At 41.7% G+C, this 22234-nt stretch overlaps 1 protein-coding gene and 22 pseudogenes across 1 annotated transcript; all 23 read right to left on the bottom strand.

The window, feature by feature from the left end:
* Positions 1-127: 127 nt before the first annotated feature.
* Positions 128-246, bottom strand: LOC123469523 (annotated as a pseudogene).
* Positions 247-605: 359 nt separating this feature from the next.
* On the bottom strand, positions 606-724 carry LOC123469512 (annotated as a pseudogene).
* Positions 725-1083: 359 nt separating this feature from the next.
* On the bottom strand, positions 1084-1202 carry LOC123469501 (annotated as a pseudogene).
* Positions 1203-1562: 360 nt separating this feature from the next.
* On the bottom strand, positions 1563-1681 carry LOC123469504 (annotated as a pseudogene).
* A 1325-nt stretch (positions 1682-3006) lies between these two features.
* Positions 3007-3125, bottom strand: LOC123469519 (annotated as a pseudogene).
* Positions 3126-3486: 361 nt separating this feature from the next.
* Positions 3487-3605, bottom strand: LOC123469513 (annotated as a pseudogene).
* A 360-nt stretch (positions 3606-3965) lies between these two features.
* LOC123469506 lies at positions 3966-4084 on the bottom strand (annotated as a pseudogene).
* Positions 4085-4445: 361 nt separating this feature from the next.
* Positions 4446-4564, bottom strand: LOC123469514 (annotated as a pseudogene).
* An 839-nt stretch (positions 4565-5403) lies between these two features.
* Positions 5404-5523, bottom strand: LOC123469508 (annotated as a pseudogene).
* Positions 5524-5883: 360 nt separating this feature from the next.
* Positions 5884-6004, bottom strand: LOC123469515 (annotated as a pseudogene).
* A 360-nt stretch (positions 6005-6364) lies between these two features.
* LOC123469525 lies at positions 6365-6483 on the bottom strand (annotated as a pseudogene).
* Positions 6484-7324: 841 nt separating this feature from the next.
* On the bottom strand, positions 7325-7443 carry LOC123469524 (annotated as a pseudogene).
* A 362-nt stretch (positions 7444-7805) lies between these two features.
* Positions 7806-7924, bottom strand: LOC123469522 (annotated as a pseudogene).
* A 360-nt stretch (positions 7925-8284) lies between these two features.
* On the bottom strand, positions 8285-8403 carry LOC123469521 (annotated as a pseudogene).
* A 360-nt stretch (positions 8404-8763) lies between these two features.
* LOC123469518 lies at positions 8764-8882 on the bottom strand (annotated as a pseudogene).
* A 360-nt stretch (positions 8883-9242) lies between these two features.
* On the bottom strand, positions 9243-9361 carry LOC123469517 (annotated as a pseudogene).
* A 360-nt stretch (positions 9362-9721) lies between these two features.
* LOC123469516 lies at positions 9722-9840 on the bottom strand (annotated as a pseudogene).
* An 839-nt stretch (positions 9841-10679) lies between these two features.
* On the bottom strand, positions 10680-10798 carry LOC123469507 (annotated as a pseudogene).
* A 360-nt stretch (positions 10799-11158) lies between these two features.
* On the bottom strand, positions 11159-11277 carry LOC123469509 (annotated as a pseudogene).
* Positions 11278-11636: 359 nt separating this feature from the next.
* On the bottom strand, positions 11637-11755 carry LOC123469520 (annotated as a pseudogene).
* Positions 11756-12592: 837 nt separating this feature from the next.
* On the bottom strand, positions 12593-12711 carry LOC123469511 (annotated as a pseudogene).
* Positions 12712-13548: 837 nt separating this feature from the next.
* On the bottom strand, positions 13549-13667 carry LOC123469510 (annotated as a pseudogene).
* A 7088-nt stretch (positions 13668-20755) lies between these two features.
* LOC116929497 (striated muscle preferentially expressed protein kinase-like) lies at positions 20756-21236 on the bottom strand. Its single transcript, XM_045168382.1, is given in 2 exon segments — positions 20756-21187; positions 21189-21236. Coding segments are annotated over 2 exon segments (480 nt in total).
* Positions 21237-22234: the final 998 nt, after the last annotated feature.

The following is a 22234-nucleotide window of genomic DNA, read 5'->3' as shown; positions in this document are numbered from 1 at the left end:
ATTGCGCGATGAAATATCGATACTCACCACTAGGTAGCGCTAACTGAAACATCAAAACACATCACCAAATGGCAGTAACTAACACTTTGATACAATTGCCCACCGCAGGTGATGATAAAAGGTTTGATGCCAACAGCATCCCGTATTCCCAAGTGGTCACCCTCCTAAGTACTAACGGGACCCGACGCAGCTTAACGGCCGGGAGCTGACGAGACCGGGTTTTTTCTACGTGGTATGGCCGTTGACAGCGTAATGCACGACTGGATCGAATACACTCCAATAATGATTTTCCTACAATAATACCTACACTAGGTTTATTAATTTAAATAATTACTGAAGTTGGACTGGTAACCATCGCGTTTTGTCAACAATTAAATTAATAACTAAATTATTTTCGCATTTGTTTGTAAAGTCATTGCTAATAAGAAAACAAACCCTAGTTGTGTTATTCATGTTTCCAATAACACCTCCATAAGGAATTGCGCGATGAAATATCGATACTCACCACTAGGTAGCGCTAACTGAAACATCAAAACACATCACCAAATGGCAGTAACTAACACTTTGATACAATCGCCCACCGCAGGTGATGATAAAAGGTTTGATGCCAACAGCATCCCGTATTCCCAAGTGGTCACCCTCCTAAGTACTAACGGGACCCGACGCAGCTTAACGGCCGGGAGCTGACGAGACCGGGTTTTTTCTACGTGGTATGGCCGTTGACAGCGTAATGCACGACTGGATCGAATACACTCCAATAATGATTTTCCTACAATAATACCTACACTAGGTTTATTAATTTAAATAATTACTGAAGTTGGACTGGTAACCATCGCGTTTTGTCAACAATTAAATTAATAACTAAATTATTTTCGCATTTGTTTGTAAAGTCATTGCTAATAAGAAAACAAACCCTAGTTGTGTTATTCATGTTTCCAATAACACCTCCATAAGGAATTGCGCGATGAAATATCGATACTCACCACTAGGTAGCGCTAACTGAAACATCAAAACACATCACCAAATGGCAGTAACTAACACTTTGATACAATCGCCCACCGCAGGTGATGATAAAAGGTTTGATGCCAACAGCATCCCGTATTCCCAAGTGGTCACCCTCCTAAGTACTAACGGGACCCGACGCAGCTTAACGGCCGGGAGCTGACGAGACCGGGTTTTTTCTACGTGGTATGGCCGTTGACAGCGTAATGCACGACTGGATCGAATACACTCCAATAATGATTTTCCTACAATAATACCTACACTAGGTTTATTAATTTAAATAATTACTGAAGTTGGACTGGTAACCATCGCGTTTTGTCAACAATTAAATTAATAACTAAATTATTTTCGCATTTGTTGGTAAAGTCATTGCTAATAAGAAAACAAACCCTAGTTGTGTTATTCATGTTTCAAATAACACCTCCATAAGGAATTGCGAGATGAAATATCCATACTCACCACTAGGTAGCGCTAACTGAAACATCAAAACACACCACCAAATGGCAGTAACTAACACTTTGATACAATCGCCCACCGCAGGATGATGATAAAAGGTTTGATGCCAACAGCATCCCGTATTCCCAAGTGGTCACCCTCCTTAGTACTAATGGGACCCGACGCAGCTTAACGGCCGGGAGCTGACGAGACCGGGTTTTTTCTACGTGGTATGGCCGTTGACAGCGTAATGCACGACTAGATCGAATACACTCAAATAATGATTTTCCTACAATAATACCTACACTAGGTTTAATGATTTAAATAAATACTGAAGTTGGACTGGTAACCATCGCGTTTTGTCAACAATTAAATTAATAACTAAATTATTTTCGCATTCGTTGTGTAAAGTCATTGCTGATAAGAAAACAAACCCTAGTTGTGTTATTCATGTTTCAAATAACACCTCCATAAGGTATTGCGAGATGAAATATCCGATACTCACCACTAGTTAGCGCTAACTGAAACATCAAAACACACCACCAGATGGCAGTAACTAACACTTTGATACAATCGCCCACCGCTTGATGATGATAAAAGGTTTGATGCCAACAGCATCCCGTATTCCCAAGTGGTTCACCCTCCTTATGTACTAATGGGACCCGACGCAGCTTAACGGCCGGGAGCTGAACGAGACCGGGTTTTTCCTACGTGGTTATGGCCGTTGACAGCGTAATGCACGACTAGATCGAATACACTCAAATAATGATTTTCCTACAATAATACCTACACTAGGTTTAATGATTTAAATAAATACTGAAGTTGGACTGGTAACCATCGCGTTTTGTCAACAATTAAATTAATAACTAAATTATTTTCGCATTCGTTGGTAAAGTCATTGCTGATAAGAAAACAAACCCTAGTTGTGTTATTCATGTTTCAAATAACACCTCCATAAGGTATTGCGAGATGAAATATCCATACTCACCACTAGTTAGCGCTAACTGAAACATCAAAACACACCACCAGATGGCAGTAACTAACACTTTGATACAATCGCCCACCGCTTGATGATGATAAAAGGTTTGATGCCAACAGCATCCCGTATTCCCAAGTGGTTACCCTCCTTATTACTAATTGGACCCGACGCAGCTTAACGGCCGGGAGCTGAAGAGACCGGGTTTTTTCTACGTGGTTATGGCCGTTGACAGCGTAATGCACGACTAGATCAAATACACTCAAATAATGATTTTCCTACAATAATACCTACACTAGGTTTAATGATTTAAATAAATACTGAAGTTGGACTGGTAACCATCGCGTTTTGTCAACAATTAAATTAATAACTAAATTATTTTCGCATTCGTTGGTAAAGTCATTGCTGATAAGAAAACAAACCCTAGTTGTGTTATTCATGTTTGAAATAACACCTCCATAAGGTATTGCGAGATGAAATATCCATACTCACCACTAGTTAGCGCTAACTGAAACATCAAAACACACCACCAGATGGCAGTAACTAACACTTTGATACAATCGCCCACCGCTGGATGATGATAAAAGGTTTGATGCCAACAGCATCCCGTATTCCCAAGTGGTTACCCTCCTTATTACTAATTGGACCCGACGCAGCTTAACGGCCGGGAGCTGAAGAGACCGGGTTTTTCCTACGTGGTTTGGCCGTTGACAGCGTAATGCACGACTAGATCAAATACACTCAAATAATGATTTTCCTACAATAATACCTACACTAGGTTTAATGATTTAAATAAATACTGAAGTTGGACTGGTAACCATCGCGTTTTGTCAACAATTAAATTAATAACTAAATTATTTTCGCATTCGTTGGTAAAGTCATTGCTGATAAGAAAACAAACCCTAGTTGTGTTATTCATGTTTGAAATAACACCTCCATAAGGTATTGCGAGATGAAATATCCATACTCACCACTAGTTAGCGCTAACTGAAACATCAAAACACACCACCAGATGGCAGTAACTAACACTTTGATACAATCGCCCACCGCTTGATGATGATAAAAAGGTTTGATGCCAACAGCATCCCGTATTCCCAAGTGGTTACCCTCCTTATTACTAATTGGACCCGACGCAGCTTAACGGCCGGGAGCTGACGAGACCGGGTTTTTTCTACGTGGTTTGGCCGTTGACAGCGTAATGCACGACTAGATCGAATACACTCAAATAATGATTTTCCTACAATAATACCTACACTAGGTTTAATGATTTAAATAAATACTGAAGTTGGACTGGTAACCATCGCGTTTTGTCAACAATTAAATTAATAACTAAATTATTTTCGCATTCGTTGGTAAAGTCATTGCTGATAAGAAAACAAACCCTAGTTGTGTTATTCATGTTTCAAATAACACCTCCATAAGGTATTGCGAGATGAAATATCCATACTCACCACTAGTTAGCGCTAACTGAAACATCAAAACACACCACCAGATGGCAGTAACTAACACTTTGATACAATCGCCCACCGCTTGATGATGATAAAAGGTTTGATGCCAACAGCATCCCGTATTCCCAAGTGGTTACCCTCCTTATTACTAATGGGACCCGACGCAGCTTAACGGCCGGGAGCTGACGAGACCGGGTTTTTTCTACGTGGTTTGGCCGTTGACAGCGTAATGCACGACTAGATCGAATACACTCAAATAATGATTTTCCTACAATAATACCTACACTAGGTTTAATGATTTAAATAAATACTGAAGTTGGACTGGTAACCATCGCGTTTTGTCAACAATTAAATTAATAACTAAATTATTTTCGCATTCGTTGGTAAAGTCATTGCTGATAAGAAAACAAACCCTAGTTGTGTTATTGATGTTTCAAATAACACCTCCATAAGGTATTGCGAGATGAAATATCCATACTCACCACTAGTTAGCGCTAACTGAAACATCAAAACACACCACCAGATGGCAGTAACTAACACTTTGATACAATCGCCCACCGCTTGATGATGATAAAAAGGTTTGATGCCAACAGCATCCCGTATTCCCAAGTGGTTACCCTCCTTATTACTAATTGGACCCGACGCAGCTTAACGGCCGGGAGCTGACGAGACCGGGTTTTTCCTACGTGGTTTGGCCGTTGACAGCGTAATGCACGACTAGATCGAATACACTCAAATAATGATTTTCCTACAATAATACCTACACTAGGTTTAATGATTTAAATAAATACTGAAGTTGGACTGGTAACCATCGCGTTTTGTCAACAATTAAATTAATAACTAAATTATTTTCGCATTCGTTGGTAAAGTCATTGCTGATAAGAAAACAAACCCTAGTTGTGTTATTCATGTTTCAAATAACACCTCCATAAGGTATTGCGAGATGAAATATCCATACTCACCACTAGTTAGCGCTAACTGAAACATCAAAACACACCACCAGATGGCAGTAACTAATACTTTGATACAATCGCCCACCGCTTGATGATGATAAAAGGTTTCATGCCAACAGCATCCCGTATTCCCAATTGGTTACCCTCCTTATTAATAATTGGACCCGACGCAGCTTAACGGCCGGGAGCTGAAGAGACCGGGTTTTTTCTACGTGGTTTGGCCGTTGACAGCGTAATGCACGACTAGATCGAATACACTCAAATAATGATTTTCCTGCAATAATACCTACACTAGGTTTAATGATTTAAATAATTACTGAAGTTTGACTGGTAACCATCGCGTTTTGTCAACAATTAAATTAATAACTAAATTATTTTCGCATTCGTTGGTAAAGTCATTGCTGATAAGAAAACAAACCCTAGTTGTGTGATTGATGTTTCAAATAACACCTCCATAAGGTATTGCGAGATGAAATATCCATACTCACCACTAGTTAGCGCTAACTGAAACCTCAAAACACACCACCAGATGGCAGTAACTAACACTTTGATACAATCGCCCACCGCTTGATGATGATAAAAGGTTTGATGCCAACAGCATCCCGTATTCCCAAGTGGTTACCCTCCTTATGTACTAATGGGACCCGACGCAGCTTAACGGCCGGGAGCTGACGAGACCGGGTTTTTTCTACGTGGTATGGCCGTTGACAGCGTAATGCACGACTAGATCGAATACACTCAAATAATGATTTTCCTACAATAATACCTACACTAGGTTTAATGATTTAAATAAATACTGAAGTTGGACTGGTAACCATCGCGTTTTGTCAACAATTAAATTAATAACTAAATTATTTTCGCATTCGTTGGTAAAGTCATTGCTGATAAGAAAACAAACCCTAGTTGTGTTATTCATGTTTCAAATAACACCTCCATAAGGTATTGCGAGATGAAATATCCATACTCACCACTAGTTAGCGCTAACTGAAACATCAAAACACACCACCAGATGGCAGTAACTAACACTTTGATACAATCGCCCACCGCTTGATGATGATAAAAGGTTTGATGCCAACAGCATCCCGTATTCCCAAGTGGTTACCCGTTCCTTATTACTAATGGGACCCGACGCAGCTTAACGGCCGGGAGCTGACGAGACCGGGTTTTTTCTACGTGGTATGGCCGTTGACAGCGTAATGCACGACTAGATCGAATACACTCAAATAATGATTTTCCTACAATAATACCTACACTAGGTTTAATGATTTAAATAAATACTGAAGTTGGACTGGTAACCATCGCGTTTTGTCAACAATTAAATTAATAACTAAATTATTTTCGCATTCGTTGGTAAAGTCATTGCTGATAAGAAAACAAACCCTAGTTGTGTTATTGATGTTTCAAATAACACCTCCATAAGGTATTGCGAGATGAAATATCCATACTCACCACTAGTTAGCGCTAACTGAAACATCAAAACACACCACCAGATGGCAGTAACTAACACTTTGATACAATCGCCCACCGCTTGATGATGATAAAAGGTTTGATGCCAACAGCATCCCGTATTCCCAAGTGGTCACGTTCCTAAGTACTAAGGGGACCCGACGCAGCTTAACGGCCGGGAGCTGACGAGACCGGGTTTTTTCTACGTGGTAAGGCCGTTGACAGCGTAATGCACGACTAGATCGAATACACTCAAATAATGATTTTCCTACAATAATACCTACACTAGGTTTAATGATTTAAATAAATACTGAAGTTGGACTGGTAACCATCGCGTTTTGTCAACAATTAAATTAATAACTAAATTATTTTCGCATTCGTTGGTAAAGTCATTGCTGATAAGAAAACAAACCCTAGTTGTGTTATTCATGTTTCAAATAACACCTCCATAAGGTATTGCGAGATGAAATATCCATACTCACCACTAGTTAGCGCTAACTGAAACATCAAAACACACCACCAGATGGCAGTAACTAACACTTTGATACAATCGCCCACCGCTTGATGATGATAAAAGGTTTGATGCCAACAGCATCCCGTATTCCCAAGTGGTCACGTTCCTAAGATTACTAAGGGGACCCGACGCAGCTTAACGGCCGGGAGCTGACGAGACCGGGTTTTTTCTACGTGGTAAGGCCGTTGACAGCGTAATGCACGACTAGATCGAATACACTCAAATAATGATTTTCCTACAATAATACCTACACTAGGTTTAATGATTTAAATAAATACTGAAGTTGGACTGGTAACCATCGCGTTTTGTCAACAATTAAATTAATAACTAAATTATTTTCGCATTCGTTGGTAAAGTCATTGCTGATAAGAAAACAAACCCTAGTTGTGTTATTCATGTTTCAAATAACACCTCCATAAGGTATTGCGAGATGAAATATCCATACTCACCACTAGTTAGCGCTAACTGAAACATCAAAACACACCACCAGATGGCAGTAACTAACACTTTGATACAATCGCCCACCGCTTGATGATGATAAAAGGTTTGATGCCAACAGCATCCCGTATTCCCAAGTGGTCACGTTCCTAAGTACTAAGGGGACCCGACGCAGCTTAACGGCCGGGAGCTGACGAGACCGGGTTTTTTCTACGTGGTAAGGCCGTTGACAGCGTAATGCACGACTAGATCGAATACACTCAAATAATGATTTTCCTACAATAATACCTACACTAGGTTTAATGATTTAAATAAATACTGAAGTTGGACTGGTAACCATCGCGTTTTGTCAACAATTAAATTAATAACTAAATTATTTTCGCATTCGTTGGTAAAGTCATTGCTGATAAGAAAACAAACCCTAGTTGTGTTATTCATGATTTTCAAATAACACCTCCATAAGGTATTGCGAGATGAAATATCCATACTCACCACTAGTTAGCGCTAACTGAAACATCAAAACACACCACCAGATGGCAGTAACTAACACTTTGATACAATCGCCCACCGCTTGATGATGATAAAAGGTTTGATGCCAACAGCATCCCGTATTCCCAAGTGGTCACGTTCCTAAGTACTAAGGGGACCCGACGCAGCTTAACGGCCGGGAGCTGACGAGACCGGGTTTTTTCTACGTGGTAAGGCCGTTGACAGCGTAATGCACGACTAGATCGAATACACTCAAATAATGATTTTCCTACAATAATACCTACACTAGGTTTAATGATTTAAATAAATACTGAAGTTGGACTGGTAACCATCGCGTTTTGTCAACAATTAAATTAATAACTAAATTATTTTCGCATTCGTTGGTAAAGTCATTGCTGATAAGAAAACAAACCCTAGTTGTGTTATTGATGTTTCAAATAACACCTCCATAAGGTATTGCGAGATGAAATATCCATACTCACCACTAGTTAGCGCTAACTGAAACATCAAAACACACCACCAGATGGCAGTAACTAACACTTTGATACAATCGCCCACCGCTTGATGATGATAAAAGGTTTGATGCCAACAGCATCCCGTATTCCCAAGTGGTCACGTTCCTAAGTACTAAGGGGACCCGACGCAGCTTAACGGCCGGGAGCTGACGAGACCGGGTTTTTTCTACGTGGTAAGGCCGTTGACAGCGTAATGCACGACTAGATCGAATACACTCAAATAATGATTTTCCTACAATAATACCTACACTAGGTTTAATGATTTAAATAAATACTGAAGTTGGACTGGTAACCATCGCGTTTTGTCAACAATTAAATTAATAACTAAATTATTTTCGCATTCGTTGGTAAAGTCATTGCTGATAAGAAAACAAACCCTAGTTGTGTTATTCATGTTTGAAATAACACCTCCATAAGGTATTGCGAGATGAAATATCCATACTCACCACTAGTTAGCGCTAACTGAAACATCAAAACACACCACCAGATGGCAGTAACTAACACTTTGATACAATCGCCCACCGCTGGATGATGATAAAAGGTTTGATGCCAACAGCATCCCGTATTCCCAAGTGGTTACCCTCCTTATTACTAATTGGACCCGACGCAGCTTAACGGCCGGGAGCTGAAGAGACCGGGTTTTTCCTACGTGGTTTGGCCGTTGACAGCGTAATGCACGACTAGATCAAATACACTCAAATAATGATTTTCCTACAATAATACCTACACTAGGTTTAATGATTTAAATAAATACTGAAGTTGGACTGGTAACCATCGCGTTTTGTCAACAATTAAATTAATAACTAAATTATTTTCGCATTCGTTGGTAAAGTCATTGCTGATAAGAAAACAAACCCTAGTTGTGTTATTGATGTTTCAAATAGCACCTCCATAAGGTATTGCGAGATGAAATATCCATACTCACCACTAGTTAGCGCTAACTGAAACATCAAAACACACCACCAGATGGCAGTAACTAACACTTTGATACAATCGCCCACCGCTGGATGATGATAAAAGGTTTGATGCCAACAGCATCCCGTATTCCCAAGTGGTTACCCTCCTTATTACTAATTGGACCCGACGCAGCTTAACGGCCGGGAGCTGAAGAGACCGGGTTTTTCCTACGTGGTTTGGCCGTTGACAGCGTAATGCACGACTAGATCAAATACACTCAAATAATGATTTTCCTACAATAATACCTACACTAGGTTTAATGATTTAAATAAATACTGAAGTTGGACTGGTAACCATCGCGTTTTGTCAACAATTAAATTAATAACTAAATTATTTTCGCATTCGTTGGTAAAGTCATTGCTGATAAGAAAACAAACCCTAATTGTGTTATTGATGTTTCAAATAGCACCTCCATAAGGTATTGCGAGATGAAATATCCATACTCACCACTAGTTAGCGCTAACTGAAACATCAAAACACACCACCAGATGGCAGTAACTAACACTTTGATACAATCGCCCACCGCTTGATGATGATAAAAGGTTTGATGCCAACAGCATCCCGTATTCCCAAGTGGTTACCCTCCTTATTACTAATTGGACCCGACGCAGCTTAACGGCCGGGAGCTGAAGAGACCGGGTTTTTCCTACGTGGTTTGGCCGTTGACAGCGTAATGCACGACTAGATCAAATACACTCAAATAATGATTTTCCTACAATAATACCTACACTAGGTTTAATGATTTAAATAAATACTGAAGTTGGACTGGTAACCATCGCGTTTTGTCAACAATTAAATTAATAACTAAATTATTTTCGCATTCGTTGGTAAAGTCATTGCTGATAAGAAAACAAACCCTAGTTGTGTTATTGATGTTTCAAATAGCACCTCCATAAGGTATTGCGAGATGAAATATCCATACTCACCACTAGTTAGCGCTAACTGAAACATCAAAACACACCACCAGATGGCAGTAACTAACACTTTGATACAATCGCCCACCGCTTGATGATGATCAAAGGTTTGATGCCAACAGCATCCCGTATTCCCAAGTGGTCACGTTCTTAAGTACTAAGGGGACCCGACGCAGCTTAACGGCCAGGAGTTGAAGAGACCGGGTTTTTTCTACGTGGTATGGCCGTTGACAGCGTATTGCACGACTAGATCGAATACACTCAAATAATGATTTTCCTACAATAATACCTACACTAGGTTTAATGATTTAAATAATTACTGAAGTTGGACTAGTAACCATCGCGTTTTGTCAACAATTAAATTAATAACTAAATTATTTTCGCATTCGTTGGTAAAGTCATTGCTGATAAGAAAACAAACCCTAGATGTGTTATTCATGTTTCAAATAACACCTCCATAAGGTATTGCGAGATGAAATATCCATACTCACCACTAGTTAGCGCTAACTGAAACATCAAAACACACTACCAAATGGCAGTAACTAACACTTTGATACAATCGCCCACCGCTTGATGATGATAAAAGGTTTGATGCCAACAGCATCCCGTATTCCCAAGTGGTCACCCTCCTAAGTAATAACGGGACCCGACGCAGCTTAACGGCCGTGAGCTAACGAGACCGGGTTTTTTCTACGTGGTATGGCCGTTGACAGCGTAATGCACGACTAGATCACATACACTCAAATTATGATTTTCCTACAATAATACCTACACTAGGTTTAATGATTTAAATAATTACTGAAGTTGGACTGGTAATCATCGCCTTTTGTCAACAATTAAATTAATAACTAAATTATTTTCGCATTCGTTGGTAAAGTCATTGCTGATAAGAAAACCAACCCTAGTTGTGTTATTCATGTTTCAAACAACACCTCCATAAGGTATTGCGAGATGAAATATCCATACTCACCACTAGTTAGCGCTAACTGAAACATGAAAACACACTACCAGATGGCAGTAACTAACACTTTGATACAATTGCCCACCGCTTGATGATGATAAAAGGTTTGATGCCAACAGCATCCCGTATTCCCAAGTGGTCACCCCCCTAAGTACTAGCGGGACCCGACGCAACTTAACGGCCGGGAGCTGAAGAGACCGGGTTTTTTCTACGTTGTATGGCCGTTGACAGCGTAGTGCACGACTAGATCGAATACAATCAAATAATGATTTGCCTACAATAATACCTACACTAGGTTTAATGATTTAAATAATTACTGAAGTTGGACTGGTAACCATCGCGTTTTGTCAACAATTAAATTAATAACTAAAGTATTTTCGCATTCGTTGGTAAAGTCATTGCTGATAAGAAAACAAACCCTAGTTGTGTTATTCATGTTTCAAATAACACCTCCATAAGTATTGCGAGATGAAATATGCATAGTCACCACTAGTTAGCGCTAACTGAAACATCAAAAAACACTACCAGATGGCAGTAACTAACACTTTGATACAATTGCCCACCGCTTGATGATGATAAAAGGTTTGATGCCAACAGCATCCCGTATTCCCAAGTGGTCACCCTCCTAAGTAATAACGGGACCCGACGCAGCTTAACGGCCTTGAGCTAACGAGACCGGGTTTTTTCTACGTGGTATGGCCGTTGACAGCGTAATGCACGACTAGATCACATACACTCAAATTATGATTTTCCTACAATAATACCTACACTAGGTTTAATGATTTAAATAATTACTGAAGTTGGACTGGTAACCATCGCGTTTTGTCAACAATTAAATTAATAACTAAAGTATTTTCGCATTCGTTGGTAAAGTCATTGCTGATAAGAAAACAAACCCTAGTTGTGTTATTCATGTTTCAAATAACACCTCCATAAGTATTGCGAGATGAAATATGCATAGTCACCACTAGTTAGCGCTAACTGAAACATCAAAAAACACTACCAGATGGCAGTAACTAACACTTTGATACAATTGCCCACCGCTTGATGATGATAAAAGGTTTGATGCCAACAGCATCCCGTATTCCCAAGTGGTCACCCTCCTAAGTAATAACGGGACCCGACGCAGCTTAACGGACGTGAGATAACGAGACCGGGTTTTTTCTACGTGGTATGGCCGTTGACAGCGTAATGCACGACTAGATCACATACACTCAAATTATGATTTTCCTACAATAATACCTACACTAGGTTTAATGATTTAAATAATTACTGAAGTTGGACTGGTAACCATCGCGTTTTGTCAACAATTAAATTAATAACTAAAGTATTTTCGCATTCGTTGGTAAAGTCATTGCTGATAAGAAAACAAACCCTAGTTGTGTTATACATGTTTCAAATAACACCTCCATAAGTATTGCGAGATGAAATATCCATACTCAACACTAGTAAGCGCTTACTGAAACATCAAAACACACCACCAGATGGCAGTAACTAACACTTTGATACAATTGCCCACCGCTTGATGATGATAAAAGGTTTGATGACAACAGCATCCCGTATTCCCAAGTGGTCACCCTCCTAAGTACTAACGGGAACCGACGCAAGTTAACGGCCGGGAGCTGAAGAGACCGGGTTTTTTCTACGTGGTATGGCCGTTGACAGCGTATTGCACGACTAGATCGAATACAATCAAATAATGATTTGCCTACAATAATACCTACACTAGGTTTAATGATTTAAATAATTACTGAAGTTGGACTGGTAATCATCGCCTTTTGTCAACAATTAAATTAATAACTAAATTATTTTCGCATTCGTTGGTAAAGTCATTGCTGATAAGAAAACCAACCCTAGTTGTGTTATTCATGTTTCAAATAACACCTCTATAAGGTATTGCGAGATGAAATATCCATACTCACCACTAGTTAGCGCTAACTGAAACATCAAAACACACTACCAGATGGCAGTAACTAATACTTTGATACAATTGCCCACCGCTTGATGATGATAAAAGGTTTGATGCCAACAGCATCCCGTATTCCCAAGTGGTCACCCTCCTAAGTAATAACAGGACCCGACGCAGCTTAACGGCCGTGAGCTAACGAGACCGGGTTTTTCTACGTGGAATGGCCGTTGACAGCGTAATGCACGACTAGATCACATACACTCAAATTATGATTTTCCTACAATAATACCTACACTAGGTTTAATGATTTAAATAATTACTGAAGTTGGACTGGTAACCATCGCGTTTTGTCAACAATTAAATTAATAACTAAAGTATTTTCGCATTCGTTGGTAAAGTCATTGCTGATAAGAAAACAAACCCTAGTTGTGTTATACATGTTTCAAATAACACCTCCATAAGTATTGCGAGATGAAATATCCATACTCAACACTAGTAAGCGCTTACTGAAACATCAAAACACACCACCAGATGGCAGTAACTAACACTTTGATACAATTGCCCACCGCTTGATGATGATAAAAGGTTTGATGACAACAGCATCCCGTATTCCCAAGTGGTCACCCTCCTAAGTACTAACGGGAACCGACGCAAGTTAACGGCCGGGAGCTGAAGAGACCGGGTTTTTTCTACGTGGTATGGCCGTTGACAGCGTATTGCACGACTAGATCGAATACAATCAAATAATGATTTGCCTACAATAATACCTACACTAGGTTTAATGATTTAAATAATTACTGAAGTTGGACTGGTAATCATCGCCTTTTGTCAACAATTAAATTAATAACTAAATTATTTTCGCATTCGTTGGTAAAGTCATTGCTGATAAGAAAACCAACCCTAGTTGTGTTATTCATGTTTCAAATAACACCTCCATAAGGTATTGCGAGATGAAATATCCATACTCACCACTAGTTAGCGCTAACTGAAACATCAAAACACACTACCAGATGGCAGTAACTAACACTTTGATACAATTGCCCACCGCTTGATGATGATAAAAGGTTTGATGCCAACAGCATCCCGTATTCCCAAGTGGTCACCCTCCTAAGTTATAACGGGACCCGACGCAGCTTAACGGCCGTGAGCTAACAAGACCGAGTTTTTTCTACGTGGTATGGCCGTTGACAGCATAATGCACGACTAGATCACATACACTCAAATTATGATTTTCCTACAATAATACCTACACTAGGTTTAATGATTTAAATAATTACTGAAGTTGGACTGGTAGCGCTAACTGAAACATAAAAACACACCACCAGATGGCCGTAACTAACACTTTGACATAATTGCCCACTGCAAGGTGATGATAAAAAGTTTGATGCCAACAGCGTCCCGTATTCCAAAGTGGTCACCCTTCTTTTCTCCTTTTTGTTTTGTTTAATTCTCTTTTATTTTCTGTTAATTTTCAATTTTACATCGTATCGAAACACGCCCCTCCCCTCAAAAAAGCAAACAAAAACAAACAAATAATTTCGCATCTCGGTTGCAGACGTTATAAGGACAGAGAAAAGAAAATTTGGCAATGTTGGTTTTAGTGCAAAACAGAAACAAAAACAAGAAAATGCGTGGGTTCATAGGTTGTGCTAAACAAAAATTAACAAAAATAAACAATAGCAGATTTCATTTGGGTGGGATATTACAATACATACGTTGATGGTTCCTTGCCTTCCAGTTGATGAAGATGTAGGCAGCCAGAAGAGTAAACGCTTGCCGGAGATTCCCTATTGGCCAAAATGACCACGGATTAGATCTTCTTTTCTTGTCCTGCAGCCCTTTTGACGCATGATTCCTTCCAACCAGCTCCAAACGGTGAGGCGTTCAGGACACTTGAACATCAGATGCTCATCGGTTTCGTGGTCTTGATGGCATATTGGGCATTTTGCATCCTTGTTGGGATCCAATCGATGGCATCTGGTCCTGTTAGGGAGAAGTTGCTGGTTGAACAGGAACATGGTCTCTCTGATGTTACTAGGAAGGGCTGCAGTCGCCTTCCAGATTCGTGGCCAATCTAGATTAGGCCTCAGGATCTCCAGCTTTCCCATTGTCGTCACCTCCAGGATCCAATGGTTGTATGTTTTCCGATGGGCCATTGGATTCCCCTGCACCAGGAGTGAAGATGTAAAGAGTTGCTTGATTTGATGCAGGGGTTCCTGAAGGTAATAGGGCCTCTTCATGACTGCTACTGGTACAGTGTTGTCCATCTTGAGTGGCAATAAGGTTCGTAGAGGGAAGGACATCCAATACCGAAGTAGAGAGCTTTCTGGGCTGTTGGGGACTGTCAGGACTTTATACAGGAAAAGGGAACGTTTAAAGAGGTGTGTGTTGACCATTCCCAGTCCCCCTTGTTAGACAGTACGGTGTATTACAGCTTTTTTCGGCCTTTCAACATATCCCATCTATAGGAATTTCATGACAGCCTTTGAAACCTGGTCAGCTATATTTCGTTTACAAGGTAATACCTGTGCAATATACATAGTTCTGGAGAGATCCTTAGACTTGAGGAAAATCACCCTTTGGTAAATATCATGGTATTTATGTATTTGGTAAAATGTCGACAGGCATTCTCTCGCAGAATACCATTTAGAGAGCCGAATGCATCATTCCAAACCCTACCAGCTGTCTCGACTATGGAGTGAGAGAATCTAATTCCTAACATGGACAATGTTGGTGCTGACACAAGCCATTCAAGAGGCCAAATTTATCTAGAGCTCTAAGTCCCGAGTCCCAGGTCTTTTGTTTTTTAAATGTTCTAAACGTAAAACATTTTACGTCTATTGAGATAAGCCTTCCGTAAGGTTCAAGAAGCAATAGAGAATATTCCAGACCATGTCTAATGAGAATGGCTGTTCCGTTTTTGTTGGGACCGACATTTTCTAGCAAGTGGTAACAGCACTCAATAATTGGACAAGAAAAAAAAGGCTACCTCTTGAAGTCCCACGATATCTAGATTACCATCCCTGTAGAAATTTAAAAGAATTTGACGTCGCTCGACTGACCTAATACCTCCAATATTGATAGAAGTGATTTTTAGTCTTGAAGTCATTTGTTAGGTTTTATAAGTTGGAGAATGCCTGAGGTAGGTTTAGATTTCTGGTCCGTCAAAATAGGTTTGAAGCGTTTGTTTCGTGGTACTGTGGGAATTCTCAGGGGGTCCTTTGTTTTTTCTGGTTCCATGGTCTCAGTTTCCCCCATGTCGGGTTCCATCGATTGCAAGATAATTGTCATTGTTTGTTGGTCTTGTGTCTCTGTGTCAGTGACTGTCATTTGGGATTTCTTAATTGGTTTCGAAGGGTTGTCTTTAGAAGGTTCCATGGTTTCAGTTTCCAAAGTTTGAGTCCCTCCTGAGGGTGAATCTTGCAATTCACCCTCCAAAGCTATCTTGTAAACCATGGAATGTTTAGCTAAGGAAATTACTAAGGAATTCTGTTTAATGGTCTCTGTCCTTTTAGTCATTTTGGGAACAGGTTTTTGGACAAAGGTGGGTTCCTGGTTTCGTTTTAATGTCGGGCAGTTGTAGCTAAAGTGGGTCTCATCGTCACAAAGTCTGCAAGTATGTTTTTGTCCGTCATACTTTACCATGACACGATAACTGCCAATTGTAATGTATGAGGGAATGTTTTTCGTCACCGCCATTCGTACGATCATCCAAATGGCAAGGACAGGGTATAAATTTCATCCTCTGCCACCCGATAGCGTTCCCACCGAGCTTCGATTACACTCTTAAATTCCTTTAGACGTGTCTGAACTACTCCCAAGTCTAGATTCCGTGGAATCTCTGCAATTCGAACAAATTTCTCTTGGATATTGCTTTCCCTTATGACTACGCCAACTTATTTCCCCTCAAATTCGGTCCTGTACCACTGTGTTGGGACAAAAAACTTAAGGTGTATGCCTCTGATGTAAACGTAATTCTAGCGACCTGGTTTCTCGTATCTAGCACAGCAACTAGACCTAGGAGATCCTGTGGCTCAAGCTTCAAACTACGCATGAAACCATGAACTTTACGCATACTCAATCTCGAAAATTGAACATTAAAATCAATATCTAAACTATTGAGCCACTTTCCAGCCATTGTCCCCTAAACAATGTAAACAAACTGCCAAAAGGGGGAGGGGAAGGTACCCACACACGTAAACAAACACACAAATAAAAGAATTTGGGGCAAAACATAACAAAAACAGCTTAACTATACAAAATAAACACTCAAGAACACGAATATAACAACAGAAAGTAATAAAAAAATAACAGAAAACTCACAAAATGATGGAAAACGGGAAGAACACAAAAACACGTCTGTTGTAGTCTCAAGCGTGAGGTAAGAACTGCCTTGTATTGTCTCCGTGTTCGTAGGTCTCATCACCGGAGGTGTCCCTCTATTGGTCGACATACGAAGTACATACAACATCTTCCCCTCTCCATACACAAACACAACAAACACAAGATGATTGAGATTACTAAGTTAAGAACGGCACACTTCTGAATTAACCCTTTTACGTCCCCGCCTGGCTCCATTACACATATCAACAAACGGCACCCACGAGTATAATATTGTCGCGGTTATTTGAGGCCCCATGGACTAGCTGTCACGTCCAGCACTTCTGTATCGGCTATTGACCGCAACTCTACCCGAGATGTCCGGCAGTCTTGTCAGCGGATATTTTCCCCGGTAGCTGCTGTCCACATAAGTGCATAAATACTCGTACGTTTCCCTTGCTGTGCCCCCAGTCTACTTATATCTGTTGTAGTATTATGTACGTTTACGGTGAATAAACGTGTCTTAGTCACTACCCGGGTCTTAAAGTAACTCCCCACGCTACATGGTGGAGATGCAGAACTTGTGGTAAGTCTTTGCGCTGTTTCATTCTATTGTGCTCTAGTTGTGCGGAGGCGGAGGCTGTTAGGGGCTTCCGAGAGTCGTCGACTCAACTGGCCTATGCGCCTTAAACTGTTGGGGTACGAAGCCACAGCACCGGCCGTGTGACGGGCGATTAGGGTGCGATAGCGCGGGGACGGCCATAAGAATTTCTGGGGAGGTACAGTACCCTCCCAAAATAATCAACACTTCCCCGTTTTTCGCCCTTTATAACATGGGCTCTTATGGAGAAACGTCTCCTTAGTTTTTATTTTTTTACTCATTTCCCCTTAAAGTTAAATTTTTAAAAAAAATTCAGCTTACTCATTGATGAGTTTGCTTTAGAATGATGTGTGGCGCAATAATATAACGGTAATCCCCTGAACGGTTTTTATGCGTTCAGGTGTTGATAATTTTTCCCTTTTCCCCGGTTTGCGCCGCCATTAATTTAGTACTGGTTACCCCAAAAAAACCCTTTTTTTATTTTATTCATAGCTGCTTAACGGAGAATCACACTAACTTCTAGTTTGATTCGTCGTAATCAGCGTAAGTTAAATTTTTTATTCTTATAATTAAATATTTTTTTTTGTTACATTAACCCCATTCTAAAAATAGTTAAATAGGGGCAAAATTTTTTTTCAGATAAACATGGAGGTTATGTATGGGTAACTTGTGGTACACGGCTGTTGTTTGTATAAAACAAGCTGTTTTAAATTCAAAAAACCAAAACAAAACAGCTATAGCAAATAGCCCAGCAAACGTCACTGCCTTGAATATGGCATTCAAGGAAAATATAATTATGGGAGGGAATAAAAATATAAAGAGCGCTGTAACTTGCGCCTCTAGTGGGAACAAAGGTAATCTCTACCCGAGTTACCCATACATAACCTCCATGTTTATCTGAAAAAAAATTTTGCCCCTATTTAAGTATTTTTAGAATGGGGTTAATGTAACAAAAAAAAATTTAATTATAAGAATAAAAAATTTAACTTACGCTGATTACGACGAATCAAACTAGAAGTTAGTGTGATTCTCCGTTAAGCAGCTATGAATAAAATAAAAAAGGGTTTTTTTGGGGTAACCAGTACTAAATTAATGGCGGCGCAAACCGGGGAAAAGGGAAAAATTATCAACACCTGAACGCATAAAAACCGTTCAGGGGATTACCGTTATATTATTGCGCCACACATCATTCTAAAGCAAACTCATCAATGAGTAAGCTGAATTTTTTTTTTAAATTTAACTCTAAGGGGAAATGAAAAAAAAAATAAAAACTAAGGAGACGTTTCTCCATAAGAGCCCATGTTATAAAGGGCGAAAAACGGGGAAGTGTTGATTATTTTGGGAGGGTACTGTAGGTGGGACCTAGTGGTGATTAAGGGGGCGTAGAGGCGGACAGTGGTGCGCTGCAAGGCGGTAGATCACCGCCGGTAACGATTGAAAAATCGGGATTTAGACGAAGGGTCGTTCGTCGGGAGGCGGTAGGTTACCGTTGTGAGCGATCGGAAGATCGGATTTAGAAGAAGAGTCGTTCGTCGGGAGGCGGTAGGTTACCGTTGTGAGCGATCTGAGGATCGGGTTTTTAGACGAAGAGTCGTTCGTCGGGAGGCGGTAGGTTACCGTTGTGAGCGATCGGAAGATCGGATTTAGACGAAGAGTCGTTCGTCGGGAGGCGGTAGGTTACCGTTGTGAGCGATCGGAAGATCGGATTTAGACGAAGAGTCATTCGTCGGGAGGCGGTAGGTTACCGTTGTGGGCGATCTGAGGATCGGGCTTTAGACAAATAGTCAGAAGGCAGTAGATGAGTGGAGGTGCTGGTAGAGCCAGGGGAAGACAACGCCCTCGCGACGAGTTTGGGCGATTTGCGCCAAGGGTTGATCAAGCAATTGTAGGTGGTATCGTCGAAACCCTCAACCCGAGTAACCTTGTGCGAAGGAACGGGAGTCGAGTGGACGACTGTGTAGGTGAGCCAGGAGGATTATCCGGGTGGGAAGACCGTACACGGGTAATAACGAGAGTAAGTAATTTGGGGCAACATCAAGCTAGTATTAGCGAGGAGGAAACTCTAGCGTGGGCGGACGGCGAGGACAGCTCTGATTCTGAAGACAGTGAAGAGGGAGTAAAGTGGGATTTTGGCGCTTTTCAACGGAGACAGAGAAGGAGAAGCAGAGGGGAGGACTTGGCCAAGCTGAAGACCCAATTGGTAGAGAAGAGCGACACTGCATGGAAATTCTTCGATGGCGGGAGCGGTTGACTTGCTGAAAGTGGAAAAATCCCCCAACTTATGTTATTTTATGAACTCATGTACTTTTTTTTTTTTTTCTCTCTCTCTCTCAGTTGATGTTTGGCAGGGTGTTGTCTTTGTAGAGTGAAGAAGGTTCAAATGTTTTCCATGGTATGTTGAGTTTTTGGGATATAGAGTTTTATAGGAAAGTAATAGCGGTCGGGACGACTCGCTATCTAGAGAGGGAGATGTCGCGGTTATTTGAGGCCCCATGGACTAGTTGTCACGTCCGGCGCTTCTGTATCGGCTATTGACCGCAACTCTACCCGAGATGTCCGGCAGTCTTGTCAGCGGATATTTTCCCCGGTAGCTGCTGTCCACATAAGTGCATAAATACTCGTACGTTTCCCTTGCTGTGCCCCCAGTCTACTTATATCTGTTGTAGTGTTATGTACGTTTACGGTGAATAAACGTGTCTTAGTCACTACCCGGGTCTTCAAGTAACTCCCCACGCTACAATATTCACGAGCGACGAACAAGACCTGAACAACTGGCACAATGAGGAGAAGACACACAAACAGACAAGTAGGAAAAAAAAACAAAAACAAAAACAAAGGCTTTAGACGCAATCAGCCCCACTGACGCTCCGGGATAAACTAACTATGACCAATGCCAAATTTTACACCCGAACGTGTTGTACCAAACGGTTCGGATGTAGACAACGATGTCGGGACGGGACCTGAACTGCCTGGCGGCTCCTCTGTTGTGGCTGGCCGCTCTGACGTAAAGAGACGGACCAGGACTGCTTTCGAAGGGCCTTCCTCCTGCCAACTCGAACTTCGACGATCGCTACTGTACTGTTGGGCTCTCTGTTGGCTGACGTGGCTCGAGACCGGCGTTGGCGGAGCAGGGGTACTGATCCTCGGGACGGCCACGCTGGCCGGAGACGGACAGGCGGGTGGTACTTCCACCGCTTGCGAACTTCGTGGCTGGAACGGGCGTCGCATGATGACCGACGAGGGGGCCATCAGCTGCTGGCCTGACGACGGAACTGGGGTAGTTGCGTTTGTTCCAACTGAAGTCCAAAGATCCGTATCCAATGTGGTTGCGACACCCTTGTCGACATTGACGGCCCATCTTGTCCGACGAAACGAGCGGCCGTCTGCCAGACGAACGAAATATGAATGAGGTTCCTTGCAGACTGACTGAACCGCACCGGAAAGCCACTTCTTGCCGACAAGGGTTCTTACTCGCTGTCCCACATGAAGAACGGATGACCGCGCGTCTGTCCGTCGGGGCGTGTCGAACACGGCTTTAGCTTGTCTGGAATATAATTCGGACGTCACTACTGACGCAGGCACGAGCCGGGGTGTCAATTCCGACGGCAAAAACGGGAGATATCCTCGAAAGTTTCGTCCTTGTAGGAGTACAGACGGCGATGGAAGGACACTAGATATTGGCGTCCAGCGGATTGCTGACAGCGCGTCCCACAACGATTTGCCGTCCGCGAACATCTTCAAGATTGTTTTCTTCACGGTCTGGACGTGGCGTTCCACCAGCCCGTTCGATTGAGCAAATTCGGGACTCGACGTCACTTGTGCGACACCCAAAGTGCGACAGAACTCACGAAACTCGGCGGAGGCAAACTGGGTTCCTTTGTCGGACTCTAGTATTTCTGGGCGTCCAAAATCACAGAAGAAACGTGTCATTTCGTTGATGACGGCTGACGACGAGATTGACCGCAACGGCACCACGCACGGCACTTGCTGTATGAATCGACGACCAAGATGTAGTTCACGTTATTGAACTCAAAAAGGTCCGCCGAGACCAACTGAAACGCGTATTCCGGAATACGGACCGGAAACAGGGACAGTCTGGGATTTTTCGGTCTGTTTTCCTGACAAACGGGAAAACTGGCTACCACATTTCGGACGTGGTCCTCCCAACCCGGCCAATAGACAGAAGACTTGGCCCGCAGCACACTTTTTGTCTCTCCGAAGTTGCCATCGTGGACGCCATCCATCGCTTCGCGTCTTAGGGCTACTGGTACCACCAGTCTGGACCCCAACAGAACCACGCCGTCGACTACCGCCAAGTCGCTTCGAACCGGCCAAAACGGTTTGATCGTTGCAGGA

This window comes from Daphnia magna, linkage group LG1 (assembly GCF_020631705.1).
Source record: "Daphnia magna isolate NIES linkage group LG1, ASM2063170v1.1, whole genome shotgun sequence".
Lineage (NCBI taxonomy): Eukaryota > Metazoa > Arthropoda > Branchiopoda > Diplostraca > Daphniidae > Daphnia > Daphnia magna.
This window is presented reverse-complemented; position numbering and strand designations above follow the sequence as displayed.